The sequence below is a fragment of the Mytilus californianus genome, unplaced genomic scaffold (assembly GCF_021869535.1).
Source record: "Mytilus californianus isolate M0D057914Y unplaced genomic scaffold, xbMytCali1.0.p SCAF_9, whole genome shotgun sequence".
Taxonomy (NCBI): Eukaryota; Metazoa; Mollusca; class Bivalvia; order Mytilida; family Mytilidae; genus Mytilus; species Mytilus californianus.
In genome coordinates this window covers 28,227,001-28,249,690 of record NW_026262745.1, presented here as the reverse complement: position 1 = coordinate 28,249,690, position 22,690 = coordinate 28,227,001, and the positions used below count along the sequence as shown (strand labels likewise).

Here is a 22,690-nt window from a genome sequence, read left to right as displayed (position 1 = left end):
CTACTGACAAAAGTATACAAACATAAATATCTTACCTTAAACGAAGTTACCTCGTGCAAATATTTCAGTTGTTTGATAGAATTTATCAGCTTAAGTGTAACTATCAACGGACTTCTTTACATTTCATTAAACATGTTAATAAACTGAAAAACAGGTAACCATATTTCTCAAGATTGTCAGAGTGAATCAAACTTTATTAAATATCAAAAAGAGATAAATCCACTCATTTATGAAGTTGAAAACTAATTTAAATAAGCCTTTCGTAAACTTAAAAAGTCTATGTCATAGTGCAAGCTCCGGTATTTCAGATTTAATCTATATTCAATCAAGTCATTTCTATCCTTTTTGAAAAATGATTTACTTCAATATTCCCCTGGGTGTTATTTCTTTTATATGCATAATCCGTGTAATTGATAACATGTAAATTGTCCTCTGTACCAAAAGTGTAATTGTTATCGGTAAATTGATAAACAGTTGGTGTCTTAACCGATATGCTAGACACTTGTTATTCCCCAAGACCTCTCCGACTGGGATAGTATGTATACATCAAAGTGGACGGAATAGAGTGACATCAAGGTGACATATACATTACAGAGGAAGGTTTGAGTGCACGACGCTTTAAAAGAGGGGTTTTCTTGTTTCCGAATCCCTATAGGTTTCTGTTGTATATTTGTGGTTTGTTCTCCTTTACAGTAAATCCTATTCTTGAACTAAAGCCATGTACGTACAGGCAGACGATTATTGTCACTAAGTAAATCTAAAGAAGACCCGTCATTCAGTGAATACCCAGATCGAACAAGGATATAGAATCCTGATGACAACGTCAGTGTTTAAATCTTGACCACCCAACGGTATCCTGATTTTGATGTTATTTCTAATTATCACAGGAATTACTCCTACTTTTTCAATTAAACTTCTTTAGTTTAACGTAGTGATCTCAAATGATATCCAAACAATCTTACAATTTTAAAATTGGTTATGGAAGATGAAATGAGTAGTCTAATAGTTTTATTGTTCACTCCTAAACAGAATATTGTTCTACTTACCATATACTAGTACTTGTCCGAGATTATAAAACTGGAAATCAAGAAGTGCCCTTTTTGACACATTATGTTAGATTAAAATTTAACAGGTCTTTTCTCAAGTGAATAGTGTTTTGATTATTTATATACAGTTAAATAAAAGTAAGTTACTGGTGGTGATTGTATATTTAATAGAATTATCGTCATGTAACGAAATATTTAAATATTTGAAACAATATTTATGCTTTTAGTAGTGCTTTACACAATGGCTGAAGGATTTTTTTATTAAACTTTCAAATTGGTTAACAGGTAAAAATTATATTATTTGACATTATTAATTAGCCATTCAGTATAAAAAGGGAAAAATCTTCACTTAACCGAACATAAGACTCACACAAGCTATCTACAGGCAAAACATATAGTTAAGCTAAAATCTTGGAATGTCAAAGCTATCAAATAGGAGCAATTGTCCGTTCAGAGTATGTGCATATATGATAGCATAGGAATGCTACCATATTTTTAAATAAATGGCCTGCACTGCATTGATCAAATTTCATTATGATTGATTGGAAAATATGAAAGGGTATGGAGTACATGAAACAACCACAAAACATCCGAAATATCAACGTCTGTTGGTGTTCTTTAACTTTAAAGTTTGTTAAAGGCCTGCAGTGATGAGCAAAGAGTCAAACACATAATTACATGATCAAGACGACCTCCAGATAAAAAAAAAACCGTGCGGCCTTCAACAATGAGAAAAACCCATACCGTATAGTCGGCTATTAAAGGCCCCGACATGACAAATATGAAACAATGCAATTGAGAAAACTAACGGTCTAATTTATATCAAAACAATTTACGGAAAACAAATATGACAGACATGAACCAACGACAAGCACTGAACGACAGGCTCCTCGGACTTGGGACAGGCACATAAAGAATGTGGCGTGGTCAGACTAGTTTGAAGGCGCCAACCCTCCCCTGACCTTGGACAGTGGTTTATTAGTTTGATCTTTTGTATTTAACAGTAATTGTTACAAATGTCCTGGAATTAATATCATGCAGGGTAAACCAATGAAATCATCATATTACTAATGAAATTTTCCTACCGTCAAATTAAATTTTTTGTTTTTTTCAAGAAAGCATTTTATAATCATAACAAATACAAACAAACATACAATAGCAGGCTTCGTCGAGACATTTGTAGGGAAGCTGGATTGATTGGTTGATTGGTTGCGGTGTTTAACGCCACTTTCAGCACTATCGGCGGTGGCGGTCAGTTTTTATTGGTGGAGGAACCCGAAAAATAAAAAATTGAGCTCCTCGAACAAAATTTACAAACTTCAATAGCTTATCAACACATGGTAAAGTAAAATGGATATATATAGAGAACAAACTAAACAACAAAACGTAACAGTGGAAAATTAAGATGTTGATGCCTGTTCTTGTCTTTTTATGCAGGACAAAAGCAAACTTAGTGTTGTACTTATTACAATACTGTATCATAATATGGTAAAAGCAATTTATAGAGTGATCTGATTTAGCTAAATTTTACATATCCATCAAACAGCTGACAAATATGAAGTTAAAGTGCTTACCTACGTTATTGTAATTAAGCTACAGGTAAATATGCATATATTTAACAGATGACTCGGAATTCTTATTCTTGTGCCAGACACGTGGACTTCGGTTTATGATAAAATCAATGAGATGTGAGACAGGATCCCTTCATCTAAGTCTTACCTCCTTTTTTTTCATTTCGATCGGTTATAACACACCTCGCAGGGTTAGGATTTAAATGAGTATTATTGTATTACTTTATCTATGATAAATTTGACTCGACCATAATAGGATGAAATATGATGGTCATAAAATTTGACAAGTATTTGAAGAAGAGATAACCACCTTATAGAATGCCATTTTTTCTTTGTAAACAAAGAATGAAAGTAGATGTACAATGCTTTAAACGTTTTGTACTTGTCATCCTATTACTTCACAGTTATTCAGCGCATCAATCTATTTCCATTCAAAGTTGACACGGTCTGAATGACTGAAATATGAAGACAAGGTCCATGCATACTTTTTGTCATTTGTCATAATCTAAAGACCTGACAACATTATGATGTCTTTATTTTTGTCGAGTTTTGCAATAAAAACGAAATATTCGAATTTAGATTTTTAATAATACACAAAAAAGGATAGTATCAATTTCTCTTTTTTTAACTTCCAGTTTACATGATATAAAAAAAATCAATAAGATTTTTTGCCCATTAGTCCGTCAAGCTGTATCAACCTGCCTTAAGTATTTGAATATCTCATCGTCAACTGTTGGACAGATTTACGCTATATCACGGATCTTGCTCAAGTTATGTGAAAAACAATCAAACAAGAAAATAATAAAACAAGAGTATCCAAAATAAAAAAAGTTTTACATGCAAATCGTTCAGAGTCTATGACAAGTGTGTTAACCACATAATCACTGGGGAAATTTCTACCCGTGGACAGGCATGATTTTGGCGGCCATGGGTTTTAACTAGAAAACCGAAGACTAATTACATTTCAAAAGCTTTAAAAAAAATCCACAACACTGAATTCAATAATATCGGTATTACAGGAATCAAAAACACAACTACGCGTAAAAATAATGCTTTATATAACGCCGTGTTAGAGAATGATTTCAGCTACTCCAATTAATTTTAAAAAAACTTAATCTATTTATATTCAAATCATTCCTTCTTTCAATCTAATATACATCTTTTTAAATAATTTCCTATGTGTACTTGTAGAGCGAAGATTATAATGACAGAAATAACAGTGCCATTCGATGTTGCAGTGGATTTTCCTGTGGAAAAAAGTAATCATGCGGTTGTGACTAATAAATTATTTTAGAGGAAAGCAATTGCGAACATTATCCTCTAAAATACTTTGAAACAGGATTAGATCTTTCTGTACGAATAAAAAAAGTGGGGTTCTACTTTCATGAGACAACAAGCAAACGACACAAGTACCCAAAAGACTTACAGAGGTCAATATACAATCATCCACAATAAACAGGTGTCTATATAATATTTTAAATCGCCCAGAGTCAAAAAAGGTTGTGAAAAAAAAAATAACAGAGACAATCTATGATCTGCGATCACTTGTACCTATCAAATTGTGGAAACTCTCTGGTTTGACGAGTTATATTTATCAAAATTGGACAAAAAACATATATTATATCAAACCATTAATCATATAGGTTTTTCTCTAACATACCAGGCCCAGTAAGTTACTAAGATTTAATGGATATTTAGACAAACATGAAATACGTGATATTTGTGCAAAGTACGTTGTCAACATGTTATTTCTAAAATTCTTCTGTTTAAGTACAAAAGTTACTTCTAACAAGATACAAAAAACTAAATGAAATAAATTTTACAGTTTCAATGTTCAATATTAGTGCATTTAGCCCGTCTCCTTTGTGGTCAATATATGATTACGTCCTGAAACTAGACAGCTTACAACCAGTTTATGTTGTCTTCTTTAAATTAGTGCATTATGTCCAGGGAGAAAAACCTATATTCTACCCCCTCTAAACCAATGTATTTTTCCTCTTAAACCAGATGTCCACTTTTTAAATATTTGAATTAGTATGCTATCTTACCTTATTGTAACTATAATAGTTAACTATGAAGTGTGTAGCATTACATCGAACAAACTGAATGAATATTACCAATAGACTGGAATATCAACTCTTTATATAAGTTAAAAAAAGTTTTGGTTGAGAAGGTACGTAACAATGTCTTTCACCTATCAGGTAGACACCTTTGATAGATATTTTTATTTATGATGACTGCTTGAAAACTCTGTCTTCATTTGTTTGCTAATGCTTAAAGAAAGAAAACAAAATTGACTTAATAAAAAAAAATTGTTTGTGATTAACTTCAACATCGGCTCGTCTTTCACCCGACACAAATATAGTTATAAACATAAAACCAGCTATTAGACATCGAAAAAAGGTAATGCATTTTAATCTTTATTGAGCTATCAAAGTTATAAAACGAGCTTGGTTTTATTTACAAGTGACACCCGGCAAAGTTTAGTATTAATGCCACAGTATTTCCTTGTTTTAAAAAATTTCAATTTTGACCAGTGAAATCGTTTTTTTTTCATCATTCGGCGATCAATGGATAATCCCCAAAAGTCAATTAACAATAGTGCTAAAGATGTTAATAATAATTAGTATTACTGTAACACCAGTATTACCACAAATCTTCCCCGAATTCATTGTAAGTAAGTTTACAGTAAAAATATTAGTATATATAATACTTTACACATTGATTTCAAAATTGCATACACCCACTCAGTTTAAATTGCATAACAGTTATACAAAAATTGCATAACAGTTATACAACATTGGATGCATACTTCTAACAGTTATACAAAAATTGCATAACAGTTATACAACATTGGATGCATACTTCTAAGAACAAAACATGGTGTTGATGGCAGATCTTCTGTAACGTCTCTGTTGAAATCATCCCAAGCTTGCCTTAAGTCAGGGAGATTTACGTCTTTGCTGTCGTTGAAGGTTATATATTGATCGTTAGATACCCTTTTTGATTTATTCTGAGACTTCTATAGTAGTCTCAGATGATCACAAACCACTCGGCATTATCTAATTATTCCCGAGAATGGAGATTGGACAAATTGTAAATTAAATTGTTTTTATTATGTTGCATTAACAAGATTTTTCAAATTATATTTTGCATTCCACGGGATCTACTTTTAAAAAAGTGTTGCGTCATGAGCGCATGATACGCCCGTCGCTTTTTTCAAAGAATAAAATTCCATAACCCCTCAATGTCATATCAAAAATTTATAAAAAAAAAAACTAAAGGGAGGTTATTTTAATAGATATAAACCAGTCACCAAAGTTGCAGGAAAGCTGCTCAAAGCACTTTTGAGTTATTGTCCGAAAAATGGAAAATCCCCCTTTTTTTTAATGAATCCCCCTTTTTTATGAATAAAATCCCAATTTTAAATTTATAAAAATCGAAAGGGAGCTTATGTCAATAGATATAAACAATTCACCAAAGTTTCATGCAAATTGGTTAAAGCGTTTTTCAATTATTGTCCTACATGTTGACGACGGACAGACGGACAGACCTACGGGCGGACGGACGGAAAAAATATACCATAATACGTCCCGTAATCGGGCGTATAAAAATTAATTTACAAAAAATTACTCCGTCAATCATGATATTTCACGTCAGTACAAGAGTTCTGGTGATCCCAGCAGTGGTACCAACCCAGTATATATTTAGTTCTAAAATCTCATTAAAGATACCTGGCTTATAATTTAGTAAGTCAGACGAGCGTTTCCACTACAGTAGACTCATCTGTTGTGTCCAAATCAACACAGTTGGAAGGCCAAATCAATAACGAATAATCGTAGAAAACCAAAACCAAAAGTTCCAAAAGATAGTACCAAATCTGGCTTATACAGGCTTGATATGTACGGGATTCATCTATGTCATGTACTGTTGTATATCGGCCTTTTGTGCGAATATTGCGTACAATATATTCCCGTTTCCCTAATATCTAATTTTGTTTCATTGGTTCAAGCTATTTTTGCATGTCAATAATGCAGTGGCGGATCCAGGAAGGGGGGGGGTTCCGGGGGTTGAAACCCCCCTTTTTTTGACGATCAATGCATTTGAATGGGGACATATAGTTGGAACCCCCCCCCCTTTATCCTGGGTTAGGAACCCCCTTTAAATGGCTGGATCCGCCCCTGTAATGACTAAAAAATAGTGGTGGTACTTGAAAATCAATTACTAGTAGTGTGTAACATATTTGTGACTATTTGTGACTGTCACAGTTAGTTTGGTTAGAATGTCACGTCAGAAAACTGCTCCAGAGATGTGTCGTTTCGCGGTCTTTCAGTTCAAAGATACAAGAAAGTATTTTCAAACACTCTTGTTTAGGCCAATATCTCTCTTAATAGGGGAATAATGAATTTCTATAACTAATTAGCAAAGTAAGGAATCAAATGCACTAATTTAAGGTTAAACTAATACTCTGATCGATAAACGATTCATATCAACAACACCCATGCGAAATCCATGTTGAGTTAAAGTAGTTTTTTTCTTATTTTTTTTTGTATGTAACTGTCCTTTTGAAGTATACCCGACATCTTCTTTTAATCACGATTCTTCTTTTAAATGCGTAGCTTCTTAGTTTTAGTTTATTTTATATAAAAAAAAATGATTTAAGTTAAAAAAAAAAAGAAGGATAAATTGTAAACTTTAAGTTGGGGCTAATGTATGTCTATCCCAGATATCGAATACGAATACTTTATTATACCAATTATCGACTCAAAAAGGGCATGTTACATATATAGTGAATACAATTAGACATATTAGTAAAGAAACAATAATAATCCGATGATGCTTGTGCCCGGATAATATGGATTTAACTATAAAAGTTGTTTTCTTATCGTAAAACATTCATAACAAATCAAAGCCACATTGTTACATATTTCTTCTTTTTCAGTTCACACGAAAGAAGCCAAATAAATATGTTTTCTGTATTAATTTTTTTGAAATTATAACATATTTTTAAAGCAGAATTAAACATAACTGAGAGAGGGGGGTGACACAGGGGTGTTCATTTCCCAAATCCTTCTTTTTTTTGGAAATTTTTCCCCACTTCCTAAATTTTTTAGACCATTTTTCCCACTTCCCACTTTTTTCCATTTCTCCCAAATCCCAGATTTTGGTTTTCCATAATGCCCTTTTTGAACCATCCAGAGCTGTCTTCTTGACTTGTTTGTTCTTCAGTATGTACAGAACTTATGAATAAACACATATTTGCCTTACCTATATTTTACTGGTCCAGATTCTTACTACAACCTCAAGAAACAATGTCATTTAAGGCTTTTGTGAAAAAAAATTATAGGAAAAAAACCACCAAAGGTGATAAAGCACTCCTTGATGACTATGAAAATAAATGCCTTCAATGCTTAAAGCAACTCCTGTTTAGTTAACAGAACACAAAACTTAACTGAACACAAAACCAACAGAACACAAAACCCAAAGCAGAGAATCTTCATATCAGACACAAAGTGTGGTACGATTGATGAACAAGAATTACTGGTGTACAAGCATGACCAATAATGATTCAAATTGGTACGTTGATACTACTGTCTGTTGAAGTACGGAATTTGATCAACAATAAAAAACATAGAAAATGCCACCTAAATATATGCAAAACCATGGAACAAACACCTTTTAAATCGGACGAAGTTTGTTAATTCTCCAGGAATACCCTCTGTTTGTAATACTATATTTACTGTATGACAATTAGCATAGACCATGTGGTGAAGGAACTATCTCTGAATGCGAAGCTTAATGTGAATTAAAATGAAACACTGTTAGTTTTTCTAAAATTCTTTACGAGGAACTTATTGACTCTTATTGGAAAACCCCTGTACAAAAAAAAAGCAGCAAATTCAAACACGATGAAGACAGCAACACAAATATATGGAGATATAACAATCTTCCGGGACAAGATAATATATAAAGTGATATGAAATGGCTAATAATAAATTTAAAAAAGCATTGATTGATGATCATTGAATATTTTTTTAAGCAAAATAGTCTTTTAAATAACTTGGTGTCCGTCTTTGTTGTGTCCCGGAAGATTGTGTTATCCCCATAACTGCGTTGATGTCTTCATCCTGTTCGTCTCCACTGCTGTTTTTGTCCTGGGGTTTTCCAATAAATTCATCGAAAAGAAGTTCAGATATACTGAATTCAGATATAGTTCCTTCACCACATGTTCTATGCTAATTGTCATACAGTTAATAGTTTTACAAATAAAGGGGTTTCCTGGAGAATTTACAAACATATCCCCACGTACATCGTCAGATCCAACAGGTGTTTCTATAATGGTGTTGAATATGATTAAGTCGCATATCCTTCTTTCTCTTTTGTTGATTAGATTCTACGTACACTTCAACAGACAGAAGTAACAATGTTCCAGTTGGAAACATTATATTTGATGCTTGTTCACCAATTTCTTTTTCATCAATCAACAATTTTTCAAAGTCAATTGTATCACCACTTTGTGTCTCTTTCAGATATGCATACAATGGAAGTGTTCCTGCCTTGCATTTGGTGTTCTGTTGTCTAATAGAGAATTTTTTTACGCTTTGCAGATATTTCGTCCTATAATTCTATCAGCCTGAGTGATTTTGATTTCTTTGATTATTGGCATTTTCACAACTGCATTAAAAGGCACCAATCCTTCAGGGCGATCATAGTAAGAACCTGGATTCGTGAAGCATAGATATGGCAAAGATGTGGGTTTTTTTCATAAGTTCTGTACATACTGAAGAGAACGAAAACAGCAAATTAAAAAATGTAGATCTATATATACTATGCTGTATTCGTCTCTAAGACTGGGGACACCACCAATCAGACACATCATGACCATTCATGATTTTTCACCATTCTTTTTTTATCTTTTTTTGTGGGTTTTTCCCACATCCCACATTATGGTCATATCCCACTTCCTTCTTTTTTTCTTTCTTTTTCCCAGATCCCACTTTTTTTACCCCCTATATCCCACATCCCAAAAGTATGTCACCCCCCTCATAACTTGTTGTTATTGTTGTTGGACGTTCCATCCGAAAATTTAGTTCATCTTCAATTGAATTTAAAGAACAAAATTTAAAAATTATTTGATCTTTGTTAATCTTTCCATAACGACCCTTGTCAATAGTTAATTCATGAGCACTAATTCTCATTTGTGTGAGGTCACGGCTTTTAAGTTTCAAAATTCTTTACAACATTTAGAGTGAGAGACTCATATTCGACGCATAATTCGTTCATTTCTACTTACATCCGACCTACATTCGAATATTTGGAACTTTTTATGAAGGTTTCAGAAATTTAACTATATGAAAAAAATGTTTGATAAAGAAATTATCTTCAAAACATTGGTTAATTGTTCTAAAAACGAACGTAAACTCAAGAGGAAATCGAGTTGTTCGTGTACCATGGGGGACACATTTTCGCCTTAATGTATGATATGACCATCCTCATTATCCTGGTATATTATAAAAACGAATGTTTGCAATTACATGAATTAGCATGAGAGATCAATCCTATACGAATTTTCTCACAAATATTTACTTTAAGACTGCGCATGATTACCATATAAATCTTACATAATTGACAAAATCATTTAAAACACCTGCGTATTTCTCAATATGTGCAAATAACCTTGGAAATGGGGTAAAGAGGAATATCAACAGTTGTAACATTACAAATAGCCTTTACCATCTATTTAGGCAAGTATTGGGTAAAGGCACACACATTTTACAGAAAAAATAGCAAAACGGCGAAAATGTGTCCAATCGAATATGCGCCACCCACTCTAGATAAGTCTCTCTTATGAAAATATCCTTAAATTTGAAATACGTTCGTAATATACCCTTTTCGACTGTAGTATTTCGTAAAAGATTATCTTCCCAAAATTGCATTGACCTAGTCACCTTTTAATTAAAAAATCTTTAGTCTCATTTTCAGATATCTTTAGTTTCCGGAAATTTGTCCGATATCTTTTTTTCCTATGTACAGTTTGTTTGTGAAATGAACAGTGATTGGTTTATGAATCAACAATTTATCCAATGAAAGGAGTTTATACATTTTAACTGATTGTAAAACTTAAAAAAGTTTTGGACCAAGACTGAACTGACGAAAAGACCCTCAAGAACACCATGGGCTAAGAGAACCAAACCCGCAGTTTACTAATTTTCTTAAGAACCAAGGTAGACACCAAGGAAAAGCATAACATGAACGAATGTGTAACTTAAACGTATGATACAATAGTCAATACAAAGAAAGTTGTAGCAGACGAATTTTTACAAGCATCCACCCCCTTTCTTCATTTAGTCTTTAAAAAAAATATATGCAGTAACTCAGCTCAAAAATATTGAATTAATAACAAAGAGATGTCAAACTAATAAGGAAAATTGTTGATAAAATCAAGAGAAGAAAAGAGGGGTGCACTTACTACTGATAACTGCTGAAAAGGGGGAGGGGGTTGATCAGACAAACAGTAAACGTTCTGTTTCCTTTCATTTGTAATCTCATGTGAGAATAAAATGACATATGGATATCAAACAGAATTGTTTTAATATTAAGCAATTGCAAAACATAATTTTTATATAAGATAATGAAAGATATAGCTCAAGAGAAATGTTGAATTATAATCTGCATGCTTTCACTTTAGGAGGGTAGTAATGGGGGTATCTTCATGACGAATAACGGTAAAAAAATTGCCAAATGATGTTAACGGTAAAGTTTGGTGCATGACGATAAAATGTACATTTTCGTTATGACGTTAAAAAATTGACTGATTTTGACGAATCTCGTTAAATTCTTTCCAAAAATAACGGTGACGGTTAATTATTTGAGACCTCTGACGAATCACGATAAGGATGTTTTGACAAATCACAATAAAATTTTAACCAAATTGATGCAACAGTAGCCGAAAATGACTGTTTGACGCCTAACGTTAAAGGGCATTCCTACCCCTTTAGGGGTTCCTATACACTAAAGTTAAGGTGAGACAGGAACATATATATTGACCGGACTTGACACTACCTGATTGTAGTCGATTTTATCGTCGTGCCATAGTTAATAAAGATACGATACAGAAACGGACATGTGTTAAAAACGGACTCGCTATTATTCTAATAATTTCTGATATTATCAATAAAATGTCATTCAAACTAGTTTTATAGTGATGCTAGTGTATCAAACTTGTATTCTGTCACTTCAAATTTGTTAAAATCGCAAGCATTTCATCACAGAATTGTGCAGAATGCAAACCAGGTAATAAAAAAAATGGCGGCCATTGCCGCGATTATTTACAAATTCCCAAACTATTATAAAACACTTCACATCAAATAAATCAAACTTATTTTGGTAATTTTATATGACAAAATATATCTACTAAATGATAAAACTTGTATTTATTTACAATTAGAGTTATGTGGTTTATTTGTTGAGCAGTTCTGATAGTTTTTCAGTCAGATGCTACCAAAATCCGTAAATCTTGGGAAGTCTCGGGGAGTCCGAGATTTTATCAATTTTATACTGAAAAGTGTATCAGATTCATTTCCCGTTAGATATACTGTTCCCAGGGTGAGATTATGGTTTTTTCTAAGCTAGGTTTTGGTTAGGGTTATTGTAAGGGTTAGGTAAAGGTTAGATTTTTGGGTTAGGGTTCAGGGCTCAACAATAACACTTGTTTGATTGTCCGGTACCAGAGGATAAAAGGTCGGACAAGTAAAAGCCTTATCAAGCTTGTCCGACGGGACAAGTAAAATCATTCTGTAGAAAATAAATTAAATCCAACTTTGATGATCAAAGTAATAAACAAAAAACAAGAAAAGAAGATAAAAACAAATATTAATTTCACAGGTTTACTTGCGATCAATAATTTAAAACTGGTTCTTTGTCAGATACTTTATAACAGATAAAAGGCATATTTATTCTCGGAAACCAGTCTTACCAATGGAATGAATCAGCTGTGCGAATCAGCGGTGCCTTTGTATATAAGGTAACAATGACAGTTTGGCACCTGCAGGGAAACGAATTGGCTCCATGTTTAATAGACAGTTCAGCACTGTTGGAGACATTTCGGTACTCTTACCACTCCAGCCATACCTTTGTTAGCCTGGCATCCTGACCCAATCTAATGCTTTGTCGATAGGCTACTGTGACCCTACGTTATTCTGTTGCTTTATTATAAAAATATGATAAATTTTATTTAACAAAAATATTTAAAAAAATAAAAATGAAGAAATTATTGACCATAGAATTCAGAAAATAAGATTTGATAATATTTAAACAAACAATATTTGATTGTGTTTGAAAAAACATTTCAATATATTAAAAACAAAGCTAATTGTAGTAAGACATTGTTCATAATAATCAATATTTTATCAACATAAAAGACCAGGATACAAACCAAATGAGTGTAGACTGACAGGCATACCAGACTGTGCCTGATGTGCAGAGTCTGATGAGACTTTGACTTTGATGAAAACTAGAACCTAAGTCCTGTGACTAGACATGACTAGATTCAGTTGTTCTTGATTCATATTTTTGAAAAGGATATCAAGAGATATAAACAAATTCTTTTCTAATGTTTTAATTCATTTTGTTCATTGAATCAACCTAAAATGAAAAAAAGGTTAATATAAAGGTGTTTTTTTTTCGGACAAGTTACAATTCCATTCGGACAAGTAAGTTTTGGTATGTACTTGTCCTATTGGGCAAGTTAAAAAAAAAGTAGAGGCCTGGGGTTGGTTTAGTATAGCTCCATAAGGTTGGGGATCCTTAAAGTATATGTTGAATTAAGGATTTGAATAGTGAGATGGATTGGATTCTCATAGACTGTATGAAAATATGATGCTACATGTAGCTGAGATCTTGTGAGATTTCTCTTCATGCATAGTCTTCAATGTTTCTCAATCATGTCAATTCCAAATTAAAGGCAGCATTTTACCTGAGTTGACAAAGGTGAAAGCAGGTCTAGTAACTGCTTAACTCTGTGTCTGTCCATCTGAAAGTCTTTCCATCCATCTGAAAGACCTTATGTACAAAAAAAGTTTTCTTTCCATCCATCTGAAAGACCTTATGTACAAAAAAAGTTTTCTTGGCTTCTATGAATGGGAATGATTTTATATTTGGTCTGTAGCTTCATATAAATGTTGAGTTGTAGCTATATATATATAGAGATATAGTGTGTAAACAGATCAATAACGGTATCCGTTAATTTTAACTACATCAATGCCAAAAGGGCATTGTACATGCATGAATTTTTAAAAATGATATTGTGAGTTCTAATTTAACTGTATACCCTTATGAATTAGTGTCAAATCATTTAAGAGTGTAAGGTACTCTGTCAGGTATTTTACCCTTGTGAATTAGTGTCAAATTATATAAGAGTTGTAAGCCGCTCATGATAATTTTATAACCTAATTAGTACATCCAAAGTCTGGTCAATTTCGTAACTAATCAACTGTATCATTTACAAGAAGTTTGTTCAACTGTGACAAATATTCTAATGATTAACTGTATCAGAATATAATAAAAAAAAATAAGATGTTATTCAGGTAAAAAAATCATTTAAACATAACAGTAGACACTTGTTTAAATGACTTTTGTTTTTAATTGCAACCATTTCAGTATCTGCCAAAATATTCAATTTGGAAATTAAGAATCCTCCAAAATTTTTGTATACTTTGTTGCCCCTATATTGAGAAATTTTACACCCATGATAAAAAAAACCCGCTATACTGTATTTTCTTGATTTTCTATTGTTTTTATGTATTGATATCCATGTAAGGGAAGATCCAAGTTTTACATATTTGTGACTTATACATGTCACATGTATTTGCGTTATTTTTCTACCAGCCATTATCGCTTAAATAACTTGGTTTACTGTATTATTTTTGTGTATATATGTAAGTCTCAAATCTATGTCCAGCCTCAAATCTATGTATTTTCCGCAAATCTATGTCCCTTTTAATATTGCGTCATAGACGTTCCAAATTTATGTCCTTTATTGTCTCAAATCTATGTCTTTTATTGTCTCAAATCTATGTCCTTTATTAACTCAAATCCTTTATCGAAATGTGGTGACGTAAGACATAGCAAGACGTAATCAAGTAAAAAAATATTTGTAGTTTCATTCTTGAAGGCACATTAATAAAGTAACATGTATGCCCGTTATGCCAATAATTTGTACACAGAGTTATGTTGTGGTTGTTGAATGTTGATGTCATGGTACACAATGGATTTAAAAAAATATATAGATTCGTAACCGGAATAGTTTCACCAGAAAAAAAAACTTTTTTAATAAGATAGTGGCACAAAATGTCGTTGTTAAACCGTCAATAAATTATACCCTAAACATTTTTATGTGGTACCTATACATTGAAACATTGAACAAATAGGTGTATGTGTTTACAGATTACGTTACAGAATAGGTTCAATTCATTGTTGAAGGCCATACATGTATCTTTAGTTGCTTGTATACAGATGTCATTTTGTCTCAGGTTGTTTATTAACTTATATTTCGTATTTGTTATCAAGACGTAATGAGTAAAGGGAAGTAACGATAATTACTACAGAACAATAAAACAAGGGATCAAGACAAGCAAACAATTTGAAAATGTTGTAGTTTTACAATAAAATGTAAATCATACAATAATTACACACTCATGTAAAATTTTTAAGCACACACATGGAGAACACATCCCAACTTAACATTGAATTATGGGAAATGACTTAATAAAACAAAAATCCTTTCAGGCCGTACTTATAAGACTGGCATAAATTTGCGCATGGCGAAACAAACTGGAAAAAGATTTAAGAAAAGAACACAGATTTGAGGCCGTATCTTTTAAACGAACATAGGTTTGCGAATGACGTCGCGATTGAAAACAAATTTTGAAAATAGGACACATATTTGAGGCCGTATCATTTTTAACGGACATAGATTAGCGATTGACGTCACGATGGGGCACAGATTGGCAAAACGGACACAGATTTGAGGCCGTACACAGATCTGAGGTTTACATATATAAATATGATGTGGATACAAAGTTCACATTTAAGGTATTGTCTCTGCAAACATGACAAGTCCTTTTATCTTTTCAGACAAAGTTCAAAATGAATAATTATGAAAGGTTTGGAGAAGACCAAACATCAAATGCTCATACTTCTGTTGATCTACAGGCTGTAGATGAAAAATCAAATCTCAAAGATGTCCACATCAAAGTTGACAAAGACCAGGATGAAAACACAGGAACTTTGAAAATATATTCCACAGAAACAAAAAAAGGTGTGGAATATATTGATGATCCATCAGCCAGACAACAACTTTCCCTCATAGAGTAAGAATTTCATTGTCCATATTGTACTGTGAATTCATTTTGTTGGATAATAATTTTTGTAAATTTCATTAGTAAAGTTGAACCATTAATTTAAATGCTCTACAAGCTGCAAATTATCTTTAAACTTTTATGACATTTATAATAAAAAATTAAAAAATCAGGTATAAAAAATACCATTTTCTGCAATCCATGTATATTGGTACCACAAACATACATGAATAGACAGTAATTAGTATTTTTTTTTGTATTTATGAATGAAATTAAAATTTATGATATGTCATGAATATTTTTTGCATTAGAAATACCTTTTACTGTGACAAGTAATATCTTAAGCACTAATGGGTATCAATAAACAGCACTACAAAAGTCAAAAAGTCTGAAAAGACCAGTTTTTGTCTGAATAATTTTTAAAATTTCTTTTGTCTAATAAGGTTCTTGATTTTTCTTGACAAGTGTCTTGACAGTATGAACATTGTCTTAAAATTTCTCGACACTTCCTGTATCATCTGATAAGAGTCTGGATTAGTCTTGACCAATTCTTGACTGTCTTAAATTTTTCTCGATCTGTCTTGACATATTCTTGACATTCTTAATAATGTCTGAATATGTCTCGACATATTCTTGACATTCTAAATAATGTCTGAATATGTCTCGACACATTCTTGACAGTCTTAAATATGTCTTGACACTATCTCAACAGTATAAATTTCGCCTGAAATGTGAACAGACTTATTCTGCACTGTTTATGACATTCTATTGCTGTTATATACTCCTTTTTATTATGGCTAAACTAAACTTTGAAGAATCAAGGATTAATTTGGTATAGTAAGATACCCTTTTGGTGCAACTAAGTTGGATACCCTGAATAATCCCCCATGTAGTTTAATTTTGATTTATTTTTATTAAACATTTAAGTAATTGTTTTCACTTGGAATATAAGTCGAAGGTATTGACAAACAGCATTTAGATTTTTGCCGTTCGCAAAACTGCCAGTCAAATTTGCTTTACTAAAATAGGTGTCTTGTATCTCTTTTGGACCCCACAATTCATCTTTTGGGTTTGTGTGGCTAAAAAAAGAGGGGGGGGGGGCTTTCGTTTAGGTCAAAGAATTTGTCCCCATCTTGATTCAAAAACCTTATTCATTTTTTAGAACAACCCAAAAACATTTTTATATTCAAATTTGAGTGTTGAATTTTATAATTTTTTATCAAAAATAAATATTTGTGATAACTCCTTCCTGAAAAGAAAAAAAATGTTTAGATCTATATTATGCATGTCTGTTTGAGAACCATTTCATAAGACCGATGATTTCTATAGAAATCATTGATGGGACCCATTATACATACATTTTTTTTATTATTCCTGGAGTAGATAATAATTAATTTTCTTTTAATCTTTGGGAATTATTCAATTTGTTTTTATGTTAAAATAATTAACTTCATAATTTTGATGAAGAAAATCCATTTCAATTCAATTTTTTTTCATCAAAATGATGATTTTCATTTTCATCTATCAACAAACTTTTTAAATTGTAGTGGCATGGTCGGTCAACTGATAAGTTGTATGGCTGATTACAGGTAAAGCAATACTGATCTTGTTTTCCTACCATGTTGTTATCAGTTGCATGTAAGGTGTTATATTTAAGATCATAACAGATCTCTATAAAGAGGGTAACAGAGCACCTTGTGTTATTGTAATGTAAATGCCACTAATTTTGTGTTGTTTTTTCTAGATCATTACAGGCCTCTGTAAAAAGAGTTATAGAACATCCTGTGTTCCGTATAGTGTTGATGTTACTGATATTATTGGACTTCACCTTGGTTATTATAGACTTAGCTGGTTCTGAATGTAGCAGTAGTGATGCTTTGGAAAATATATCACATTTTATCATTAGTCTCTTCCTCCTGGAAGTGTTTGCCAGATTGTTTTATGAAGGGTAAGAAGTTCTTAAATAATTCATATGACACTACATATTATGTTTTAGACAATGAAACAGAAAACTTGATACTATTTCTTCTTGTATGCATAAACGTAATTATTGAAATTTGTCATTGGTTGTACCATTTATGTTTTTTCCCTTCATTGATATGTCTTTGTTACAAAAGTAATTTTCCTTAAATCTCTAACAGCTTACAGAGTAGTGGAACAAACAATATATAAATACTTCATATCATGTGTAATTATGGGCCTCGTTCTAGTTCAGTTTACTTTTAATTTTTTTTTGGTAAATTTTTATTTAGTCTCCCATAGCAAATGCAAACTCTGCCATTCTTTCAATGTACAAACTACATAGGTAGATTTTTGTCAATGCAAGAACTATAGCATACATTGAAACAAAAGTAAACTTGATAGACTCACTATACACTGGGGACTCATTATTATTCCCAAAACCACGAAATCTAGTATCCAAAACAAGTATACCGGGTAGTTAACCTGAAGGAAAATATCGGTTATTGATTTGGTGATGTACAGCAGTCGAACAGGTGGCCAGGCAGGCGGATGCCAAACAGTGTCCGTGCAGTAACTTGAAAACGCTTTGACGAAATCTTTTCAAATTTAGATTTGTTGTTTCCTGTGGCTAAATGAAGGTCAGGTTCGATTTCCACGATTTTAGCTTTTATCATGGTTGAGTTGTAGACATACTTGCCAACCTCTGACAATGAAAAATCATGTCATGACATGACATGACATGTCAAAAAGCGTGTGAAAACACGTGATGTAGTTGCGGACTTTTTAGTATGAACATTATACAAATTTGTTAATATAAAACAACAATATTCTACTGTAAACTTTCATTGCATTCAACAGTGGCCTGTTTTTGCAGCTTTCAAAACAACACTACTAGGCAAATATACAAAATAACTGCCAGTTTTGTTAAATTTACATAACAAGGCACACAATATATCATTGAGTTCTGATCTGAATTCAGTGTAAACTTCTTTATAATTGAAAATGCTCTCTCACAGTCAGAATTGTTATTTGGCAAAACTAAAATAGCTTTAACGTTTAAATAGCAAGCTTTTAAAGAATGTCATATATATACTGGGTTTTTTTGCCATTAAAAATGTCATCTATGTCTGCCATTGCTCCCCACAAATTATATATGTTGCTATTGTCTGGTCAAAACTGGGTAGTTCATCAGAAGACAGCTGGTACTTAGAGAACTGATCCAACAGTTTTGTGATATCCCCTTCCCATATGGCCAGTGGAAATCTGTTGGCTAGATTTGAAACTGAAAAAGAAAAAAAAAATATAATTTGAATACCATTGAATGCTTTATCAAATAGTACATCCTCTCACACATGTTGTTATGATTGCAAATGATTGATAATGTTTGCAGATGACCCAATATAAATATGAGAGTAACATAGGGTGCACAATGCATTGTTCGGCCCTCGATCACTTTCTTTTGATTTTAACATGGACTCCCAACTTTTTTGGTACGTACACTGGTATCGTTTTTGCTTAGCACTCGGCTCTTTAGACGACAGTACAGGTCTAGAAAGTGACCACTTTCTGCTGGACATTTCCCCAAAGTGAATTTGTGAGAAAGAAGTAACAAAATCTTAAAACCTACTTACAAACTTACCTGAACTGCGGGCTTTTGTTGTTCGTCCATATTGCAAATAAACAATGGCGACATAACAATTTTTTCGAAATTCTCGGTATTCATCGTGTATTAATGAAAACACCCGTGAATCGCGATCTCACTTACGACCAACAAATCAAAAGAACGAAAAAGCGTGTAATAGCGTGTAAAGTGGCGAAAAGCGTGTGCTCGCCATGTCACAAAATCCTCGTGTGTAAACCGTTGAAAAAGCGTGTATTACATGCGAATATCATGTGAGTTGGCAACTATGGTTGTAGACATGCAAATATCGGTTTCATGCAGGAAAATCTGGTTTGCTGTCAATCTGACAGCCTCTTGTTTTTCCTTAATCCACAAAACTTGTGACTGTCAATGACAAAAAAATGAATCCACAGATCATGCGAAGTTGTGCACCACCTTCTAAGCTCACCTGACCCAAAGTGTCAAGTGAGCTTTACTCATCACAGCTGTCCATCACCTGTTACAAAAATCTTCTCCTCTGAAACTGCTGGGCTACTTGGAACTAAATTTAGCCACAATCATCATTGGGATATCCAATTTGAAAATTGTTTCTGGTGATGCCACCTGCCAACCAAGATGGCCGACATGGCTAGAAATAGAAAATAGGGGTAAAATGCATGTTTTGTCTATTAATTTCAAAACCGCTACAGATAGAGAATTCTGACAGGGCAACAATTATCAGAATGTTGAGATTTACCTACTGTTCATTTACATCAAATCTGTCAGATGACTTCTTATCATTAGTTATTGCCCTTGAATGATGAATTTTACCATTTTTTTTTTCATTTTTATACGCCCGTTTACGGGACGTATTATGGTATACTGTTGTCCGTCTGTCCGTCTGTCCGTCCGTCGTCAACATGTCGGACATTAACTCAAAAACGCTTTAACCAATTTGCATAAAACTTTGGTGAATTGTTTATATCTATTGACGTGAGCTCAATTTCGTTTTTTATAAATTTTAGATTTTACGTTTCCAAGTTATGGGGTTTTATTCATTAAAAAAAGGGGGATTTTCCAGTTTTCGGACAATAACTCAAGAATGCTTTCACCAACTTGCAAGAAATTTTGGTTAATTGTTTATATCTATTGACATGAGCTCCCTTTTGATTTTTATAAATTTTAGATTTTACGTTTCCAAGTTACAGGGTTTTATTCATAAAAAAAAGGGGGATTTTCCAGTTTTCGGACAATAACTCAAAAATGCTTTCAGCAGTTCTCATGAAACTTTGATGAATTGTTGATATCTATTGATGTAAGCTCCCTTTAGAATTTTATAAATTTTAGATTTTACATTTCCGAGTTACAGGGTTTTATTTATTAAAAAAGGGGGGATTTTTCAGTTTCTAGACAATAACTCAAAAATGCTTTCAGCAATTCTTATGAAACTTTGGTGAATTGATTATATCTATTGATGTAAGCTCCCTTTAGAATTTTATAAATTTTATTTGTTTATAGTCTGACAACAGATTTACTAAGTATTGCCCAACAGCATAGTGTATTGCACAACAGCAAGAAATCTTTAATTGAATATAAATTCCATTCATATAACCAATTTCAAGTTCTTTGACTACATTTATTCAGAAACCTATAATATGTCAAATATTTAATTACAATCCAAATTCAGACCTGTATCAAGCTTGAATATTGTGTCCATTTTTGCCCCAACTGTTCAGGGTTGGACCTCTGCGGGCGTATCCAGCTGCGCTCAGCGAAGCAGTTTATTGCCTATTATTTTGACAACTATAATAGTTAGACAGAAACTACATTTAGCAGAAATGATTAGTGAGACATGATCTACAAAATAATATAAAAATAAGAATATGTGGTATGATTGCCAATGAGACAGCTCTCCACCACAAACCAAATGACGTAGAAGTTAACAACTAAAGGTCACCCTATGTCCTTCAACAATGAGCAAAACCTATACTGCATAGTAAGCTTTGAAAGGCCCTAAAATGACAAATGTGAAACAATTCAAACAAGAAAACTAATGGCCTGATTTATGAACAAAACAATAAACGAAAAACAAATATGATAAACAGCAACAAACAACAACCACTGAATTATACAGACCTGACTTGGGACAGGCACATACAGAATGTGGCGGGGTTAAACATTGTGATACTGTGGATTCATGGCAAAAATTGTGAATAGACTCCTTATTGAAATGATTGCCCTTTGCTTAAATGTCAATTTTTACCAATTTTAAAGAAGATATTATTGGTAGATCTGAATAGAAGGATTTGTCCAATTTTTTTTTTAACCTATTATCTTTAAAACTATAATAGATAAAAAAAAATGATCAACAAGACAAGATCTACTTATAAGTCTAAATGCTGAAATTTTCAGTTGACTCCTTAGTTATTGCCCTTAAATGACGATTATTTTTACTAATTGTTTGTGCTATTGCCTATTATTTTGAAGCTATAATAGACAGAGAGAAACTTTAAACAACAAAAATGATCCACAAGGCAAGATCTACTAATAAGTCAACTCTATATAGGAGATAGTGCCATTAAATGACAATTTTTACCATTTTTTTGCATTTTTGTATATTATCTTTGATGACTATAATAGATGGTTATGAACCTTAAAAAGCCAAAATGATCAACATGTACCATAGTTCATTCGACTTTCTGTTGTAAAAAGTGTGAGGTATCTACACATACACTATGGGTGTATTAAAGGACTTTTGACTGGTAAGCCAATCACACAACCGATAACCATCACAGTTTTGGATGTTGCTACTGATTGGCTAATCAATCAAAAATGAGTACGAAAGTTTCGACAATTACATCAACTTCGTTAGTCTCGGGCAGATAGTTGTCTCATGGGCATTTATACCACATCATCTTATCTTTATACATATTTGATTTCAAGCCATACTGCATCAGTAAAACATAAAATTTTATTTTAATTAATAACTTTTAATAACTCAAAATTTATATTCCCACATATCAACTACAGTGTAGTATTTCCCAAAACACTTCATTGTAACTCGTATCTACATCAATCAGAACTAAGGAAAATCAAATATATCACATTAACTCTGTAATGAATATATATCACTTAAAATATGATTTTGTGAAA

General features: G+C 32.5%; 1 protein-coding gene across 1 annotated transcript in view; it reads left to right on the top strand.

The window, feature by feature from the left end:
* Positions 1-10,730: 10,730 nt before the first annotated feature.
* The window catches only part of LOC127716243 (phosphatidylinositol 3,4,5-trisphosphate 3-phosphatase TPTE2-like), a 48,252-nt gene continuing 36,292 nt past the window's right edge, over positions 10,731-22,690 (top strand). The window contains exons 1-3 of the mRNA XM_052222368.1: positions 10,731-10,842; positions 15,752-15,987; positions 17,720-17,923. Coding sequence (XP_052078328.1) covers positions 15,764-15,987; positions 17,720-17,923 — 428 coding nt within the window. The 5' untranslated portion in view covers positions 10,731-10,842; positions 15,752-15,763. The remainder of the gene's footprint in view (positions 10,843-15,751; positions 15,988-17,719; positions 17,924-22,690) is intronic.